This window comes from Eurypyga helias, unplaced genomic scaffold (genome assembly GCF_000690775.1).
Source record: "Eurypyga helias isolate BGI_N326 unplaced genomic scaffold, ASM69077v1 scaffold3378, whole genome shotgun sequence".
Classification (NCBI taxonomy): Eukaryota; Metazoa; Chordata; class Aves; order Eurypygiformes; family Eurypygidae; genus Eurypyga; species Eurypyga helias.
Genome location: NW_010266129.1, coordinates 179543 through 199528, shown reverse-complemented (window position 1 = coordinate 199528; position 19986 = coordinate 179543). Strand labels below are relative to the sequence as shown.

Below are 19986 nucleotides of genomic sequence, written 5' to 3'. Positions count from 1 at the left end.
TGGATTTTCCTCTTATAAGGAGGGATTATGCTAATCTAAAAGCCCCTCAGTCCCTGACTTTATTCTACACCTTCATCTTTTGTGAAGATCTGTTCAATCACAACCTCTCACAACTCAAAAAGAATTTCGTAGGAAGAACAAGGGTGGAAAACAGCTCCTCATGGGCCCCTTGGAGACATGACTTTTTCTGGTAGTGATTCACCCATGATGAAGCAAGCCCAGCTCTCTGCATATCCTTTTTTTTTTTTTTTTAAAACATAAATGACACATAAAACATTAATGAAAAAATGTACTGATAATATTTTAGCTGAAAATCCTTTTGATGTCACTTTTACAACACTACTTGGAAAGTCACGCCTCAGTTCCATGCTCTTCTAAATTCAAGGTTGATATTTGGAAGGTTTTTAGGCTAAACCTGTCGAGAAGTTATTAGTATGTGTTAAAATTTGGGAAGGCTTTTTGAATGGGATTGTATTTTAAATTTCCTTTCTAATCTGGGCAATTAAAGGCCATTCTTTTGAAGCGTTAAGTGGCCAAAAAGCTGGTTCTTGTCTCTAAGAAAAAGCCTTCTCAACTACTTTGTTGTCATTGGTGTTTTCAACACCTAGACCCCTGCTGATCATTTCAAAATGCTCCCACTTAATTTCAGTTAGTGATGGAAATGCTGGGAACTATTTTTTTTTTTTCTCCAATTAAGTAGAAACCTTCACCTGGCTCAGCCCCAGTTTCTATTCCCTGAAAATATTTTTCATATTCACTGACAAATCTCCTGACATTGCTAAGACAAGCGATCATTTCCTGAGAGCTCCTCAAGCAAGCTGAGACCTGTTCAGTTCTTGGAGGGGTGCTAACCAGGGAAATTCACTGGCCTGCAGGAAGCGATTAGGATCACCCTTTGGATCGCCCTCCTCAGTCAGTGCTGCTGTTACATAGGTGCAGCCTCTTGGACTGAAGAGCAAAACCCGTTTTCTCACCCCTCCTTAAGATCTCCCAGATACAATAACTACACCCACATTCGGTGTGCCTGGAGTGATGTTTAATCCTCTGTGCATTTCATGTAGCACTATCGAATTTCACTTATCGTCATTATTGATGAATGACACAGAGGTTAAATGATTTGCATCAAGACATTTTGCTAAAGAAAAAAAAAAGAAAAGGAAAGAAAGAATACATCACTTTTCAGTCAGTTGAGACACTTTGCCCAGATGCCGGTCAGATGGGTCGGTGCAGCAGGCAGGAACCTTCTCAGAGGGGTGCTTTGCCAGCTGGGAAATGGGGCCAATAATGCCACCTGGAGATTACCAGGCTCTTGCTCTACAATAACAGCGGGCAGAAAGGGAGAAGCACGTTTGTTTCCTGCAGCTTGGCTGAGCCGCCGAGGCTGGGAGTGCCTTTGCTCTGAAGGCTGCAGCCGAGGGCAGGATGCTGATGTTGCCAAAGGGTGGGGCAGCCCACCTACAGACTCCAAGCCTGGGGCTGCTTTGCCTTTCCAAGCTTGCTGCGAGCCAATCCCAGCTGTGTTCCTGGGTCCCCACCGCTGCTGCGGTCCTTTCTGCCCAAGTAGGTGACTAAACCCCCCCAAGCACCATGCAGCTTCTGTGCCACGGATCATACCACCTTTTCAGGTGTGCGTACGACTGGCCAACTGAGTGGTGGGCAAAACAGGTAACAGAGCTAAAAATGGTGCTTTTGTTCGCAAAAGCCCTTTATATGAAGTTCTACAGATCTAAACTCTTCAAAAATAGATCTCTCTCATACTTACATAAGCATCACTTCTTTGTTTTGCTTTCATCATGGCCAGTTACTCCTCACAGCCCCTGAAATTTTGCAGGTGGGAGACACACTGGGAGACACAAAGCCACGCAGAAAATGAGCCCTGCTTTGACCAGAATTTTGCTTCCTTCCCTGCTGCTCTCCATTTCATTTGATCTATTTTAATCACCAGCACCACACTGTAGCATGAACCTTGGTGCTTTGGCCAACATCCGGCTGTGAGATGTGTGCTCTTCTGCATGATTCCCTCTGCAGGTGTCAGGAAAGCTGTTCCTCATGCTCCTGAGTTAAAAAATGCAACCATCTGTCTGTCAAACCCTGACAGAGAGGATGTTTGTATGGGCAGAGCACTCTGGGGTCTGTCCCAAAGAACAGAAAAGGTGGGGAGAGAAGAGGTATTTGTGAAGGTTGTCTTTATCTGTAGACTTACTGTGTAGTGAATGGAGAGAGAAAGGGAGAAGAAGAGAAAGTGTAAGAGACTCCTTTAGAAGGCATTCAGGGCATCAGAACAAGCTTCTCTTTTGAGTCTTTCCTTAAATGTCCTTTCTCTATGGAGACTAGCCTGGGCTGTACTTAATAAGAGTTAAGACTAGCTGGTGCAGTCTAGACCAAAGATTTATGTAGCGCCATGCCCTGTTCCATGATGCAGATGTCTTTCAGGCTGTGTTGCCATGCCTGCTGCTCCTTGCTGATACCACCCTACAAATGATGGTAAAGGTATGATGGTAAAACAGCCTCTGATGGACAGACGTAGCAGCCAGAGTTTGCTTTTCGGTAAGTCATTGATACTTAGACATTTCCAGCAAGAGCACTGTAGTTGAGTGCAGCAGCTCTTTCAAAGCTGACAGCAGACAGGCCACCGTGCCCCCTACATATCTGCCTGACAGGTCAGTGCAGGGAAAATGGAAATAGGGAAGGGACCTGTGTAATGAATCAGAGGTGCTAGTGCAATTGGAGGAAGCTACAGTAGTCACAATCCTGCAGCATTTGTGAGCATCACTTTGTTCCTTTTTTAATTTTATTTTTATTTTTACAGAAAACATATTTAATATAGCCACTTCAAGTTTTACATGAAGCATAAATCAAGGAGGAATAAGTATATTGGCCACAATATAGGTTGTTTTGTAGCTTCTAAATTTCTTAAGTGTTAGGTCATTTTACTTACAAGTTAAATAGCTGTCTGCAAGAGGCCTTGCTTGGTCATAAATTGTCCTTCCAATAATATAAAACACACCATTTATTTACAACACGTATGCTCTTCCAAGTAGATCCAACAGCTCATAAAGAACAAGAGCTCCTATGTCATCCCTACTGAGACCACTGCAATAAAGAGCCGTTGGAATGACTCTGTACTCAGTAAGTGCAATCAGATCCAGCAACAGTAGCTTTTATGGGCTTTTTCTCCCCTCCAGGAAAACCTGAGATATTAGTGAAATATTTAAGAGCTGTGATGGTTTTACCTGGAGTGGGATCTTACTCCTCCTGTGGCCCTCACTGATTTTGGGAGTGGAGTGAGATGACACTCACCAAAGATGGTTACAATCAGCCTTGCTAGGATGGTTCATTTTCATAAGGGATACAACTGATTAAAAAGGTGGTTAATTGAATATTACAAAGCTGTCACAGTAGCACAAACTCCAAGCTCTGGCTTATAAACAACATTTGTTGCAAAAGGGTTATTACCCACTTACAATTGGAGCAATGAGCCTTTCGATCCCTGTTTATTCCAGGATGGCTGAGCAGTAAAAAAATGCACATGCTGGTACATGACCACAGGTGGGCTCCTAGGAAACGTTAGCCCAGTTTAAGTACTAAATATGTTCTTATACAGGCAGAGGTGTGCCCTGATCAAACTCCGAAGTGAAATACCAGCTAAAAGCAGCATTTGATCTAGATTAGAAACCCACTTTAAGTGTTTGAACTAGAAAAGCAGTAGGAGCTGACCTGAGTCTCCAGAGCCTTTTATCAATAGAAAAACTCTGAACAATTTCCTTTTAATAATATTACTGCATTTTTTTACATGTGATTTCTGTAGCTCTTGGATAGTACAGAGGGGTATGATATTTATCCAATGGATTTGTGGACTAACAGGATCATTAACACATTAATCAACATCTTGTTCACTGGCTTAACCTCAGACTGTGCTGAGGGTGACTAATTTGGTGCATAAGATTCACAGAAGCAAGGGATTCATCTCACCCTACCAGAGCAGGTATCTAATCTAAGCTGGCTACATGGTGTCTCTCTGTGATCAATGAAGAGAGAGACAGATATCTTCCAGAGAAAAATCCACCCCATCCTATGTGTCTAAAATAGGAAAGATTAATTCTGTCTCAGGATGTATCAATCTCTTGCCAGAGACTATGAGGGAACCCAGACAGCAGGGTAAGGATTTGTCTCAGGCTTACCTGATTCTACCAATCAGCTCAGCAGGGATCCTTCATGAAGGAAAATGAGGACATCTCCGTCAGTTGCTTCTGCATGAAGCTGCTGATTGATTTACACCAAATGCCATGGCTGATTAACAGGCCAACTGCTCTGATCAACAGCTGACTTCATTCCAGACTCATTGATGTGCCCATAAGGATCACCTGTGAACAGCTTTCCCACCCTCCCTTAAAGCTCTAGCCCTGTACACACCACTCCACTCCTGTGAAACCAAGCTGAAAATCAGTCTCTTGAGTGACTGAGCTACCGTTTGCTGCAGTCACCCATGGGCTGGACCACCCGCTAACTGGATCACGGCTGAGGTATCTGTTGCTTACCATATCATTGCTTCCCATCACATACACAGTGGACAGAATCATTTGTCCTTCAAACTCAGTTCAACTCTCATGTCCCATCACAGCTCTGCTGATCTGTCCCATTTCTGTGCCCTTTTGGACACTGACAGAGTCAATCAGACATTTTGCCATGAATCTTCTGGTTGCTGAATTTCTCCAGCCCTTGCTTTGACACCTTCGCCTGTGCTGTCCGTGCCGCACTGTCATTATCCTTCAAATCACCTCAGCCAAGAGGCCGATGAAAGACCCGGGCAGCATGGCTGTGCTTGCAGCAGCACCCCGGTCTCGCTGTCTTTCTGCCACCTTCCTCCCGACTGGAAGCTATTCAAGGCAAGACCACTGCACATCTGGCAGTGACTCACAGACCAGGCTCACCCAGCTCCTCGCCAGCTGTGCCTAAGCACCACCAGAATCCAACCAACCGTGTTAACGTGACAGTGACAGACCAAGACCATTACCAATAAAAAGCAATAACAGGCACAAAGATTTATGAAAAAAATTACTTTTTAATGTACAAAAGGTTTATATACAGGTTCAGCATGTTACCTCTGTTCTTATGATGTAGAAAACAGCTAAAAATGTTCTTAAGATATAAATTTGACAGAACAATTCACCTACAGTACTTTTAGTAATGATGTCTTCTATACATAATATATACAGTGCTGGAATGGTTATTATAATACTTTTTCAGTAAATGAAGGAAGACCACCACTGGAAAGTCTGAGAAATCTCAAGTCATTGGAGATTTGGTTTTGCTTTTGTATTTGATCTTTTGCTAATGAGATACCTGTTAAGAGGGACTCAATAGCCATTGTTGCAGCTGTTGAAAAAATCAAATTAGCACTTGAAGGACACACGAAAGCCTGATCCATCTCAGCACAAGGGATGCCCAGTTGTACTCCAAGCATCCAGGACAACATAAAATGTCCTAAAATACGTACTGCCCTCTTTTCATAAATGCAAAGGCAAGGGCAAGGTCAGTAAATGCAGGAGAATATATACAGCAGACTATAAAACAATCCCTTTAAACACAACTTTCACAGGAGACACAAATAAACAGCCAGGCACCTTGCTTTGCTTTCCTGTCCTTGTGCACCCTGGACATCAGCAGGAGTCATGGGGGCCTCGAGAGGTGAAGGGCAGGGGTGAGAGCATCCTGTGTACACCCTCTGCGTTTGGGATGAGGACAGAGGAGATTGCAGTAGGCTGAGCAGCATCTCCCTGCATCAGCTGTACCCAGGGATACCTGGTAGCAGAGCTGTCGCTGCCTTTCAACATACGTGGCCCAAAGTATCTAGCACTATCAGAGCAGGATGAGGACAGCTGTCCTTGTCCAATGCAGTCAGAAATTAAATGTCCTGCCCAAGTACATGCACCCCACCACCGCTACCCTTTTCTTTAAGACAGTAAAAATAAATAATGCAACCAAGATTGACTTCAGTGCCAGGTGGGGCCAGCCTGGAAACAGCTGATCATTATGACAAGCGGTTATATTTTGGTGGATTTGGCTTTGGGAGGCCCTGCTCCTCCCATCTCTTCCCCAGGAACATTTCCACAAGATTCTCACTGACTGAGCTACTGTTTTGACTCTAATACCTGTTTTGAGACCCTCCAGATGTTCGCCTACACCGTAGACTGCAGGTGCAGTGCTGAACTGAACCAGGATGGGTACAAAGAATCACATGTTGTAGTGCAAAGCACTAGACAACCTAACACCCTGGGTCATCGTCCACGGCATGTTTTTTGGATACAGCAGCTCTTTTCATACTGACCAAAGCTGTGGGACACATCAATGCAGCACTGGGTACTTGCCAACAAGCCTCCAGTGGGGAAGGATGTATTAGCTCATGCTTGGCCTTGCGTTTGTGCAGCCACGTGCCTGTTGTGTGCATGGAGCCCAGGCAGAGCCCTGCATGGAGTATATCACGCAGACGAACCCTGGCCAGATAAAGCTGCCACAACGCTGCCACAGGGCAGACCGGGCTGAAACGAGCACCTTAGCGTGGAAAACCCAGCAGAAAGCGAAGCCATTGCAAAGCCGCACAGGGATATGGTAATGCGTGCTTCAAAAAATCTGACATTAAAGATGCATGTGGGGCCCCCATGGAAAGCCACTGTGCTCAGAGGGTGCAGAGTTATGCGTGTGTGTCAGTCTGCACGCCACAGCCTTCCTGCCATGGGGGATTATTTCCCAGTGATTGCTGTTCCCAGGCCTCTGCTCCACTCTGCACATGATATAAACCACATTGTAAACACATCTGATCAAAGTGTGCATTCACCTTTTATGTGTCTCATCAATGCGTCTTTCCAATGTTTTCTCAGAAACACCACTATGTTTTTATAAATGTACATTTTATATACGCTTCTGGCAATACACTATATTTGATTTTTAAAGGAAGAGAGGCCTTGGCTACTTAACACGAAAGCACGGTAAGGCACTTTGCTTAGAAGCTGTTTGGAATCAATGCTCTTTGCAAGGTACAAAGGTACTTACGGTATAAAACAATACTGCTGGCAGAGGGTTTGCTTGGGGACGTAACTAAACCATACTCTCATCAAAGCAGAATACACAGTATGGCTTTTATTCTGATCAAAACCGTATCCTCCCGTTTCTTTCTGGGGTGGGTTGGAAATGGGATTTTTTGCAAACTTAACTAGCAGAAAATGGTGGGGACTACTATTTACAGGGATGCTGGAGGGAGGGTTTCATCTCTAACCATGCTCATGCAGTCTCCTAGCTTGGTGGTGATACCATTCAGTGCTCTGGGAAACCAAGGCAAAAATATAATACTAGAGGTGCACCCTTGCAGTGCTGTACTGCCTGGATATAGTTTACATAAGTCTGTACAGAGATTTCTTTAAATTTTCATTTTGAATCCCTTTAATGTATTTAATACTTATAAAAAAAATCTACTCTATTAAAACAGATTATTTTTGAAAAGCACATTCATAAAACTGCTTCACACACAGCCCCTTGGATAGCGCTAAGGCCTTGTGCTTTACTGTTATGACATCATGTTTAGAAATTTACTCTCTTCTGCCAGCGTGGTTAGCATGGAGCTCATATCGCCTATTGCCATATTGCTTATCCCCGCGGGTATGGTGGGCAGTGTCAGAGAGTTTCGTGGAGTCGTCAGGCGAGAGGAGTTCTGGGAGAGGTTCTGCAGGATGCTGGGGCTGAGGGTTCCCGACATCAGGCTCGAATGGTCCCCATCATCCATGATGGCATCAAAATCTATCTGGGGTGGCTCAAGACCTTGCGAGTCCACCGTGCTGGACACCTGGTTCGCGCCCGGGGAAGGCAGAGCGGCCGGCTTGCTGTTCAGCGCACACTGCTGCTGTCTGACCCGGCAGTCCGCGTGGTTATCGAAGCTGCTGTTCTGTTCGTACATGTGGATTTGACCGTAATAGTACATCAGGTTGTTTTCCCTCGTGCCATCCACACACTGCTGGGCCGGTGCAGGCAATATGTCGCTGGTTCTTTTATGCACAGCCTCCGCTGCCTCCTGGCCAGGGCTGATAGTGTTTGTAGGGTGGGGAGTTCTCATGTAGCCCAGTTGTTGCACGGTGCGGAGGCCTCGGGGTCTGCTGGCCGGGCTCGGCTCGGGCGGAGGACGAGGTTGGACCATGCCGGGTGGATACACCTGTGCGACCGAGCCCATCATGCTCTGCTGAGGCTCAAAGCTGGGCTGGTTGGAGGTCATGATGGGCTGATGAAAGGCCTCCTGGGCCATGGGGAAGTTCAGGTGGGTTGTCTGAGATGAGTAGTTCTGCTGGCTCGGTTCGTGCATGACCTGGCCCAGCATTGTGCGCTCGCCGGTGCTGCCAACCATTAAAGAAGGGTCAGTCGTCATGTCCATTTGCTGAGGGTGAAGGTGGGCTCCGGACTTTGCTGCCATGTTGCTACAAGAAGGAGAGATCTGATTTGGGTTGCCACTGATTGTACTGGGGCTCAGCATCTGATGAGGTTGGTTATACCCTGTGTGCAAGCCCAGATCAGGGTTCATACTGGGGCCTAGGCTCATGGGCTGCTGCCGCATCTGCATACAGTTTAGCCTCTGCCCATCCATGCCCACATTTCTTTGCATAAAGCTCTGCTGTGTTACGTTCATGCTGTTCTCTGGCAGCTGTATCTGCATCTGCTGCTGGTTGTAATTCTGGTACTGACCAAAGTTCTGCTTCTGCTGGACCACAGCCAAGTTCCCTTGTGAAAACTGCTGCTTCGACTGATTGGCCATGATATCAACCGTACCTGAGCTGACCTCGTTCCACTGCACGGGCATGTTATTTTTATTCATGTCTGAGGAAACATCAAAGCTCATGGGACACTCTGCCATCATGGGTCCCAAGTGGCTCATGCTTGCCTCGGCCACTGCCATCCTGCGCTGGCTGGGCAAGGCTGGAGGCTGCAGCTTCCCACTTCCCTGGAAGCTTTGCATCTCATTGCTGTACCCCATGGAAGTGCTCTCGGCCACTGTGCCATTGCTCTGGGATTTGATGTACTGCACCACGTCGTCTGGCAGCATAATGTCATCGTCTCCAACGGGTGCCTCTGCCTCCCCAGGCATGGCTTCCATGGCAACGTTTTCGCTGATGCTCAGTGGCCGGGGCGAGTAGGTGTGCCGCGGGAGGTTTGCATCTGAGCGCCCATAGCTCTGGAGGCCGAAATTCCTCCTGTCTGCAGGGTGCGGAGGATGGAAGGGGTTCATGTTGTTGGTGCTGTTGAAACGGTGAACTCGTGGGAGGGCCTGGGGGTCTCCGGGAGGTCTCCTCACCGGGTCGCTGGCCCGCCTTGTGCAGTTGCCTGGCACCTCGTGGGGAAATGTTGCGGCCGATGTGTAGCCGTAGCTGTTACCATCGCTGCAACGCCTAGGGCCTGGCGGGAGGCGGATGGAGGGCAATGTGGGGTCTGGTCCATCCATAAGTGAGATCCTGTTCTTCAGGGTCATCCTTTCCATGTTTGGCAGGGGAGTTGGCGGAGGGCCCCCTGTGGCAGCAGCATACTTGGCTTTCAGCCTGTAGTGCTGAGCTGGTGTGAGGGTCAGCAGACCCGGCATCCTTGGCTTGCCTCACTCGACCGACGGGAGGCATCTGTTGAAATCGGGTCATAGGAGTCAGCAGAACTTGTGTTATTGGGACGGTGCCCGAGCTGTGAAGCCTCGCTGGAACGTCGGCTGGAGAAGTACGGGGAGATCCCTGATGACCTGCGGCTGACGGTGTAGGCGGAGCTGATGGTGCTTGTTGTACTATCACGGCGCTCATTGAGTTGGTTCAGCATCGTAACCTCATTGACAGACAGCTCCATTATTCTGGGATTAGGCAGCGTAGCAGAAGAACCACCACTGTTTTCTAGAATAGAGCCTGAGAGAAAGGTGCAAGGAACAAAAAGGTTTAGTTAGCTCAGAAATTCCACTTGGTAGTGTTATTGGTGCCAGAACACAGACACACAAAGCCACCCCCAAATATTTTATGGGAACAGTAGTGAAATTAATTTGCTCCCAGTGAATTCAAAGTTTCATTTTCAGCTCTGTGTCCATGCACAAAGAGCAAGAAGTCTGGGGAAAGAAGACAGAAGTCCCTGCTGCAGTCTTTGCAATGTATACACCACTGATACTCAGCTCTGAGGAAGTGCCTCCATATGGGCTTCTCTTAGTAGGAGAAAAGCAGGACTGGTGTGAACAGTGCCACAGGAACGGCATGTAGCTGCAACCACAGCTGTTCACTGGGACAGATGCACAGCAGCCAGGGATAAAAGGCTAAGAGCCCAAAGTTGACACTCAGAGGCTCTTCTCAGAGTAAACCAAGAAGCTCTAATATACTAAGCCCTGAAGTTCAGTGTAACCCAGGCTCTATGCCTTAGGACTTCTTGGAAAAGTGAGAGGAGCACTGAAGGGATCATAAAGATGCCTTTATCAGGAACCTCCAGCCATCAGGAAACCAGCATATGAAGCTGCAGGGAATAGCTAGGAGCTCTTGAAGTGACAAAAGGCCTGTCAGAGCAAGATCAAAGACGAAGGGCTTGTCTGGATTTCTGCTGTGCTCCAGCAATCTTCCTGAAGGCACATCAGCCCTTGGGGAATTGTTACTGCTGGAAGAAACCTCAGCAGTCTGGTGGCTGCCACTGGGACAGTGAAGACAGCTGTGGCTGGGTCCTGGGCAAGCCCTGGAACAAGACAGACCTCAACAACTCTGTGTCCTTTCTAGCACTGAGCATCTGGGTTTCTGATGCACATCACCAGATGGCTGTGTTTACACCCAAGCTCTCCATTTTACCTGATATCTCTCTCCAGCAAGGGCTGACTCAGAGGCAATAAGAAATGATCCTCCTCCAGGACAGACTCTTGGTTATGAAACCAGAGTCGAACTCTGGATTGTTCCTACAGGACGTGGCCCGGGTCCAGGGCTTACCGTTTCCTGAGATGGGAGGCAGCTTGGTGTTTCTGGCTTGTGGAGCTGGGCTCACCCATGAGCAGGAATCCTTAACTGTCTTGAGTTTCTCTTTCTTGAGCTGTTCAAGTCGTTGCATTGTCGTCATATGTTTCCTTAGCTGTAGGCTGACTGTCGGATTACCAGATGAGACCGTTGAGTCCACAACAGGAGCATTGTCATCCAACGCCGTCAGATCTCCCAGACTTCCCCCACTGTGCATGTTCATTTCTACTCCACTATCATTGTTGTTGGTGCTGCCAAGGGGTGATGGCTCACTGCTGCACGATGACTGGCCACCAGGACTGGACTGACACATCTTGGGAAAGGAACAGAGGAAGAGTTGGGCAGGTGGAAACACAGATGGAAAGAAAACAGAAGCCCAGCATCCCCAGTGGGCTCCGTGTTTGGCCCTATCCCAAGTTCTCCCCTCTCATTACCCTTCCCTGCTGCAGAATCTCAGCTCTACCAAAGGGCAGGGGCACCTTCCTTATGGGAGAGAGGGCAGGGCAGCACCCCACAGCTGTAAAATAAATGGTGGGTTCAACTGGAGATGGAGGGAAACCAAATGCTGTTCCTCCAAAAGATTAAGGACAGATGCTTCTCGAAGAAAAGCAACACGTTACCTGGTTGTGCAAGATATATTGCAGCAAGTACTGGCTTATCTAACATAGAATCAAGCCCTAAGTATTTCAGACACAACGTATTTCTGTCTTTAAAATACCCTAACATATAATTAGGTTAGCTGACAAACTTCCCAGCCAGATAAAAACCTGGTTCACTGTTTGCGAACTCCCACTTGCAGATAAGGCAGATAAGCACCATAAATATTTATTTTATTTTCATTAGGAATTGCATTTCACATGGAGTAGTTTATTTGCAGCGGAGGCTAAATGGTCTGAACTTGCTCTGAGGTAGCTGTTGCTGCTCCCAGACAGGATGCCTGGCTTCTCTGCTTGAGGCCCATGCTCCAGCAAACATCAGAAAATGGGAGTGCTGAAAAGGAAACGTACTTTGCCCCAGGCCAAGGTGGGAATGCAGGGTGATGCAGTGTTTTACTTTGCTACATAGCAGCCCTCATGGGCAGGGATGACTGGCTCTGATGGCCTCATTGCCCTTCAATTGGGATGATAGAGGTTGCAATCCCAGGATTTAATGGCAAGTTGTGATTCTGGCAGAAAGGCAGCAAAGGGAATCCTCAGGCAATGCGTCCTCGCCCTTTCTGCACTCCAGCAAATATCCCCTATCCCTTCCCATCGCTCTGCACACCTCTGCCTCCCCTGTGCCAGGGCTAGCTGGAGACAGGACGTCTGCAGGAGATCATGCTTTATACAGCTATTTTAATACAAAAGGGAGATCATGCTTTATACAGCTATTTTAATACAAAAGATTTCTTTGCTCACCTTAGTACCGACTGTCCTTAGGAAGGTAGAGTAAGGAAGGGTAAGTGGGAATAAAGAACAGGTTGTTAGGACAAAAGACAGCATTAACAGAAAAGACCATGTTAGTAGAAGGAGGAAGAGGGGGGTGCAGAATACAGCATAAATTGCCAACATCTCCCCCTCTCCCACACCCTGTCTTCCCTCCCTTCCCTCTTTAGGGGCTCAGATAAAAATCCCTAAGAGACACTTCCCACCCATCTCAATGGGTTTGGGATGAGACCCAAAGATGGGGCAAAACAAGGGGCCTCAGAGTGATGGGAATCAGTGAAGTATCTCACTCCTCCAACCACCCTGACCTTCATCAGGAAACAGAAGCTGGACGTGGACCTGCCAGGTCAAAAGCTACCCATTACACATGCACAAGTGAAGTACGTAGCGCTGGATGGGGAGAGCAGAGAGGAAGGTCTGACCCATGGCCCTGCTACCAGCAAGACAGCTTGGCTGAAACCCTGGGAGTGCAGAGCCCTAGGAAAACAACCCCACACCTTTGGGAGAACCAGGATGGGGACCTATGATTCTGTCTGTGTTTTCATAGAAAAAAACCCCAAAACACGCAGAGGAAGAGTACTGGAGAGAGGTCATTCTGTCTAGTGGTTCTCACACTCAGTTTTTGTAACCCAATACAGAGCCTTATCATGGTCAAAATGTTCCTTTACTCAATTAGAGACATTTTGGATATGAAAACACTCAATTCCTTCCTAACAGAAACATGTTGTTCATTAGTAATTTGTCCAGCAATACGCCCCTTAACTTTCTTTAGAAAATCTTTGTAGCTCCAGGGCATGTTGCTCCATAGGAATAACAATCTTTCAGCCTGGATTCAAATCAATAAAATATATATTTTGGAGGCCTAAGCCCTTTCAGCACTAGTGAGAAATCTGGGGGCTATGTGAACACTCTGCTTTGCAAGTGAAGGTCTTTTTTGCTGCATCCAGTCCATACCCTGCCCCACTCTAAGATGGTGCAGTAGGCCAGAACTTTGGGTATGAAAGTGAAGAGAAACATCAAAAGGCAAAAGTGACCCCTATGTGGCAATACTCCATCTCCTTCACCAGCAGTGATACTCCTTGCATGGGGTGGAAGAGGCTTGAATATGTTTAGACCCATCACCATACACACCTTGTTACCACCACCAACGACACTACTGCCTACTGTGAGCTGCTGTAATTGCCAGAAGGCTGATAAAAGGTCTTTTTTTAAGCTGGTGGCTGTAAATCATGATTATGGTTGACTGCAAGCCCATACTCTGTGGGCCACGGTATTGCTCCGTTTATTCCTGGTTTCACTCTCCTGCTCCACCATACCAGTACAATTTTCTGTGGTAGCTAGGAGTCATGTATTGAATGCGTGTACTCCTGACCAATCTGCTCTAGCCAACCTTGCTTGAGCAGGGAGGTTGGACTAGATGATCTCAAGATGTCCCTGTCAACCCCAGCAATTCTGTACTTCTGTATATGGTGGACAGAACCAAGGAACTGAACCTGCTTTAAGGCATCCAACACAAATAAAACAGCTACTTTTATCCCCACTGACTTCATCAGACAGCCCACAATGAGCTGGGCCAGCAAAAGTGCTATGCAGCAGCAGCCTGGAAAGAAAAACAGTGAAAGGTGCAGGGAGGAGGAGAAAAGGGACTGCTTAAGCTAGAACAACTGCTTCAGGAAGTGTTCATCAGTCTGTGCCCTATGGTCGTTGCTCAGTTTAAATTGGTGAGGTAGGTAAAGCTCATTTGACCACAGCACTGCATTTTACCCACTTTCACAGCGCAGGGAGGTCATGCTCAACACTGAGCACCACATGGCCCCCATGACTACGAGGGCGGGGATTTGTGATACTGGGTAAAGAGGTGCAAGATGTACCGGACTGTGCCCTGACCTGCAGTTTCATCTCTGGACTTGAACTCTAGGGTGTTGGCAGGTGAAGGGCAACTGCCCAAAGAGGTAAATAGCATGCAAATGCTTCACGCCCCCATTGTGTTGGAGAAATTAGGGGCCGCGTCATTTCTGCCAAGAGCAACTGCTCTTACCACAGAATTCTCTGTTTTTATTGTTTTGACTTGTAAGCAATCCTCCATGCTCCTCGTGGTGCTGTTGGCCTCGGGGCTCTCCTCTGAAACCTTGCTGCTCTGCTTGGCGCTTGCCTCATTGTCCCCATTTTCCTTGAGTGGAGGTGGCCTCGGGTGGACATCGTTGCGCTGCTTCTTTGTGACATGGGCATCAGGCCCGTGCACAGTCTTGACGTGTTTCCTGAGGGAACTAGGGTCTGTGTACCGCTTCGTGCAGCCAGGGATTTTACAGACGTAGGGTTTCTGTCAATACAAGCAAATCTTGGGTTATATTTAGAACAAGACCAAATATTCCAGGTAGAGTTTATTGGCCAAGAAAATACAATGAGCATAGCAGCTGGCAGCAACAAAATATGGAGCATTTGCTCCACAGGATTCTGTGAGACTGAGATGTCTAAGATGTGATATATGGCCTGCTGATGATCCACACAGACCTGGCCAGTCATTTGATGTTGGCTAAATTCCTTGTTTTCAGTTTCTGGACTAGAAGACAGCTCAGAATTCATTAAATACTTTCCTAATACTACTTTCCCATGTATGTATTTGCTTGGGTGGCCACAGGAATGTTTCCTGATTACGGATGGGAGAGAGGTGGATGTAGGGGACTGGCCATAACACATTCTCTCTGCTAAGGTAGGGTCTACACAAAGAAAATGTCTGAGACCTTCTGGATTATGGAATTTCAGGGAAACCAAGCCAGACAGGATTCACTCTACCCAATCTATCATACCACTCCAGCACCTGTCACCTTGAAATCTGTTATTGTGCAAAACAAACCACAGGCATGCAATGTTTTTTTCAGACGATAGCACCCTAGTCCCGAATTCATGAATCATTGATTGCCACAGGAAAACAAGGCTGAAACCATGCTTCTGAAAACAGAAGTCAGCAAACAGATACTTTTCTTCTTTTAACTTTTTTTCTTATTGAGTTTCCAATTCCAAAGTGTATTAGCGCTGCAGTTGTTTGAGCTGGTGCTGCTGTGCTGGAAGCTCTGAATTCATCACGAGTTCCGCTTTCAGCCTCACAGTTACTCTAAGTATTTTTCTGCCAATGTGCTAGGATAGATCCATGAAAGAAAACAGGCAGATGTTGTTTGAAGGCTGCCCAAAATGTCCATTCCTTTATTTTTTTAATCTGTTTTGTAATTTCATCCAGAAGCTTAAGTGAAAAAATACAAAAAGGGTATATATTCTTCGCAGAAAGTCAGTATCATCACATGAAAAACTGAAAGTCTGTTTTCTATTCAAAAGCATGCTTTCTGACTGATCTTGGCATATCACTTGAACAAACTGAAACCTTGTAACACCCCACTGAGGTAAATATTTAATATATTTTAAAGCTGGGTAAACCAAAGCACAAAAATGAAAATAGTTTGTTTATAAATCTCATGCAACCTTTTGGATGAGGCATTTTAGAAATATTATTGCTGCTATTAAAACCTATTCTAAAGCACAGAACACCCACCACACATGCTACAGATGCCTACATAAAATAATTAAAGGGGTTTTTTTATAAAGAACCTTTAGGCCCAATAGTTCTGATTTTTCAGACACCAGTAATTAGGGTAACACTACCACTGTTGCTTGGACAGCAGACACGTCACCTAACAGGGTACAACCATCCTCTTCATCAAGCCATACCTTCTCTAACTGAAGAGAGCACAACTGCTGTTTTATTGGCATGCCTTTCTATATCCCCTGGGTTATCCAGATTCTGACATCTAATGCAGTGTATGCCCTAGTAAAGTCAACAATTTAGATATCTCAGATGCCTCACTCCTACTCCCACACACATACAGCATGGTATTCCTTAGGGTGAGAGAACTGGAGAACTCCCTGGGCACTCTGCAGAACTGTTTTTCTGCATTTTACCCTTGTTTAGCTTGAATTGGAGAAAATGTCACTCTGAGCCTTTGGCTGTCCATGAACTCATGCCACTCTTTTGTATATGCACTGGAGAGTGGTCTTAGGACAAAATTCCTTTTCCCAGGAGTAACTTTGAAGGCATGGCCTGAAAAAATTCAAATCGTCACTGGAAGTTTAAAATTAAATAGTGCATGTGACATTTCAACAGTCAAGCAAAACCCAATATGGTAATATATCCTCAGCCTTGAACTTCAGCATGTTTGGACCATACACCTACATCCTGTCACACAATGATGGAGACAAATACATGGAACCTGGAAATTCCTCCTTAGAGGAGACATGGATGACTAACTCTGAAACTGTGGTCTACCCCAAGTAAACACTGCAAGTAGAGAAAAATATTTGGTAGGTAGGAACCACAGCAGAGTTCCCAAAGGGTAATGAGAAATATTCACAGCCACAAACTCCTGTCTTGCATCCATGTGGTTTTGTGAGCCAAGGTGTCAGTGCAGTTGGCTAACCCACTGGTCATGGCCACGGCTGGTTGCAGGACCCTCACTTGTGCCTCCTCCCCAGTGCAATGAAGTTTGCCATGAGGGATGTCATCAGTTGCAAAAGATCATGTTATGCATTTCTCAAAAAGAGAGTGTCAAATAGAGTGACTCTGCCCAGAGAGGCCTTATATGCAGCCTACAGATCTCCCACAAGTCTTGGGGCATGCCTGTGTTGCATCAAGGAGGATTGAACAGCAGTTCAAGAGTAAGCATGATCACAAAATGTAAGATCATGCAGTGACATGTAGTTCTTGTGGTAAGGCTCAGCTGGTCTGGTACAAATCCTTGACTAGTGGCTATGCTGTTTCTGCACGCAAGAAGGCTTTGGCATGCTCCTGAGAAAGCAACAGCAGAGGATACTAGATGATCTTTAAGGTCCCTTCCAACCCAAAACATTCTATGATTCTATGATAAAATCCCTATCTGTTATCTGAGCCTTTAATTTGTGCTGTTGGATGCAGACTGTGCCAAGTGTCAGCATATTAGATCAGGGACCACCATAGACAAGTAGTCGGCTGTTCCTGCCCTGCAGCCTCACCTTCTTGCACAATAAGAACCCAAAGGAGCAGACCTTCAAGTGTGTCCTAGCTCTGCTCAAAGAGAGGAGTTATCCAGTGCAGCTCCTGATCTGGATGATTTAGGAAACTGAACCCATCAAAGAAATGACATTTAATAATACACTCAAAGCCAGAATTTCACATGTAAGATCAAGCGACACCACCTGGCCCAACAGAAGGGAAACTCTGGCCTGCCTAGGACGGATCCTTGAAAGCTCTAGGGATCAGAGCTCAAGCAACCTGTGGGCAAAAAGCAGCTCACATACTGCTTCAGTGTGCGCAAACTGGGCACAGTGAGTCTGTATCCAGCACCGAAAGTTGTACCAGCAGTCTTGATCCATACCCGTGAGGATCCTTAGGGATGGAAGTGAGGTGCGAAACTGATTTAAGTACAGGAAAAAATGCTGCAGTAATGGCAATCTTCAGTGGCTTGACAGACTTACTTAGCTTATGAAAAAGAAGTTGGAGAGGGCCTTAACACTGTTGTGTTATGAGGCAGAAATAGCAACAACAAAAGGGACATTGGATCCAGCACTAGTGGGAAGGCAGGGAAAGCATCCAGGGCTGGAAAAAAGCAATTTCTGATACATGAAATGTGAGATTAAATCACGACTACCCACCAATCAGGGGAAGAAGCTTTAACAGACAGCAAATGATATTTTAGTCAAACACCAGTTACCAGGAATGCAGGTTGCTGAGCAGACAAGTTGCATGTCTTGTTGGTCTGTCCTGGCCTCAAGGTTGGTGTACCCTTAAACCAACCCCAAAATACCCAGTGCCAGTACAGATAAGGGTTAATTTTAACCTGTGTCCTGCTGGGGAAGTGGTTCATTTGTGAGGTACAATCCTTACATTTGGGTTCATCCCCAAACCAATTCAAATAACACTGGGATCCAGGTCATTCATTGGGTCCATCTCAGCATCACATGGCATGGGAGGGCACCCTAGACTTTGAGTCCTCATTCTGACTCCAATAGATTTCTGAAAACTACAGAGCTTTGGTTATCACTGACTGATATTATGCCAGAGATAGAAATACTCCCAACAAGCCCTTTGTAGACACAGCATCGCTTTAAAAAGCTGTCATCCATGGCAATTGTGTTCCATTCTCCAATAGTCTATATTTAACTGTTGCAATTTAGGCTGCAGACTGAATTCTTCATGGCTGCAAACACTATTAGAACTTTGGAGTGTTGTTTTTTCTTCCCCGTCAGCTAATTAGTGGTAATATAAATTTCAATCGTCAGCCGTGGTTGATTGCAACAGACCATCACATGCGTTACAATAAAGGCAATTTCCTCTGCTCCCCAACTACTAATAGTGGGTCTTAATTAGCCAAGGTTAACAAAGCATTTCATTGTGCTCTATCATTGTACATCAAACGATGGAGGGAGTATTTCCAGAGTGTCAGGATCCAGGGTAGCTGTTATACTACTGCAAGTCTGCTCCACAGTAATATTAAACACCACATGCACAACTGTACAATCCTATTTGTGCTATTAAAAATTATAAATTTGGAAAATGTTTGCTTTAATTTCCAAAGCTGATTAAAAAGTTTGCATACTTTAACATCTGTTTATGGTTTCAGATATGGCTTTCATAAATATAAAGCTAATGTGGTCTGGCTCTCCAGCAAAATAAATCCCATTAAAAAATAAGAAAAACCTCTCATTACAGTAGGTTTCTTTTTACATGAGTACAGCATGTAAAGTGTATGTTTATTGTCAGCAAAATTAAAAAAAAAGCCCTCCGTTGAGCTGCGGTGAGCCCAGGCTTACCTCATTGGAATGTGTCCTGTTCTGGTGCTTGGCTCTGTCTGAGGCATTGGAAAAGGCTTTATTGCAGCCTTCATGTTCACAGACATAGGGTTTTTCTCCAGTGTGGGACCTCAGGTGTGTCTTTAAGTTCTCCAGGCGGGAATAGGCTTTGGAGCAACCCTCAAACTAAAATAAAAAAACACAAGAGGAGTGATTAATTAGCCAGAAAAATTTTACTTTCCCCCAGCCTAAACCCTTCTCATCTGTTTCTCATTCTTTCTTTTTTTTTTTCTTCCTTTTAAAGGGCTTGTGTTTTAGGGAACAACATCCACTTTGTTGGGAAAATTCACTTCCCTAGGCAGGCTGAGATTTTCAGCAGTGAGTCATACTTAAGGTGCTGCTCCTCGTTGGGTACACACCTGACATTTCAACAAGAAGCTTTTTTTTCAAGCAGGGTTGAACACCTCTCCACTCCTCCCAGGGCTCTCATAGCCCCTCCTGCCACCCCAACTAACACACTCGGTAACAGAGGCCCTCTCCTTCCCACCCAGAGGACTGACAGCTTCTGGACAGTTTGACCAGCCTTGCAACTTCACTCGCACTAGTGCTGGAAAGGCCAGACCGTTCTCTAACACACAAGCAGAAATCTAGCAAGCTTTGAAGTTTCCCAAATTACAGCTTGGGTCTACTCTCAGAGGATGCTGTGGTCAGGCTGTCTGACATTACCAGTTTAAAAAACAAGGCTCTCAATCTTGAAGACA

General features: G+C 46.0%; 1 protein-coding gene across 1 annotated transcript in view; it reads right to left on the bottom strand.

The window, feature by feature from the left end:
* Window positions 1-7561: 7561 nt before the first annotated feature.
* Window positions 7562-19986, bottom strand: part of LOC104513552 (zinc finger protein GLI2-like) — a 142914-nt gene continuing 130489 nt past the window's right edge. Inside the window, 5 exon segments of the mRNA XM_010156948.1 lie at window positions 7562-9615; window positions 9618-9917; window positions 10965-11301; window positions 14451-14732; window positions 19247-19411. Coding sequence (XP_010155250.1) covers window positions 7562-9615; window positions 9618-9917; window positions 10965-11301; window positions 14451-14732; window positions 19247-19411 — 3138 coding nt within the window.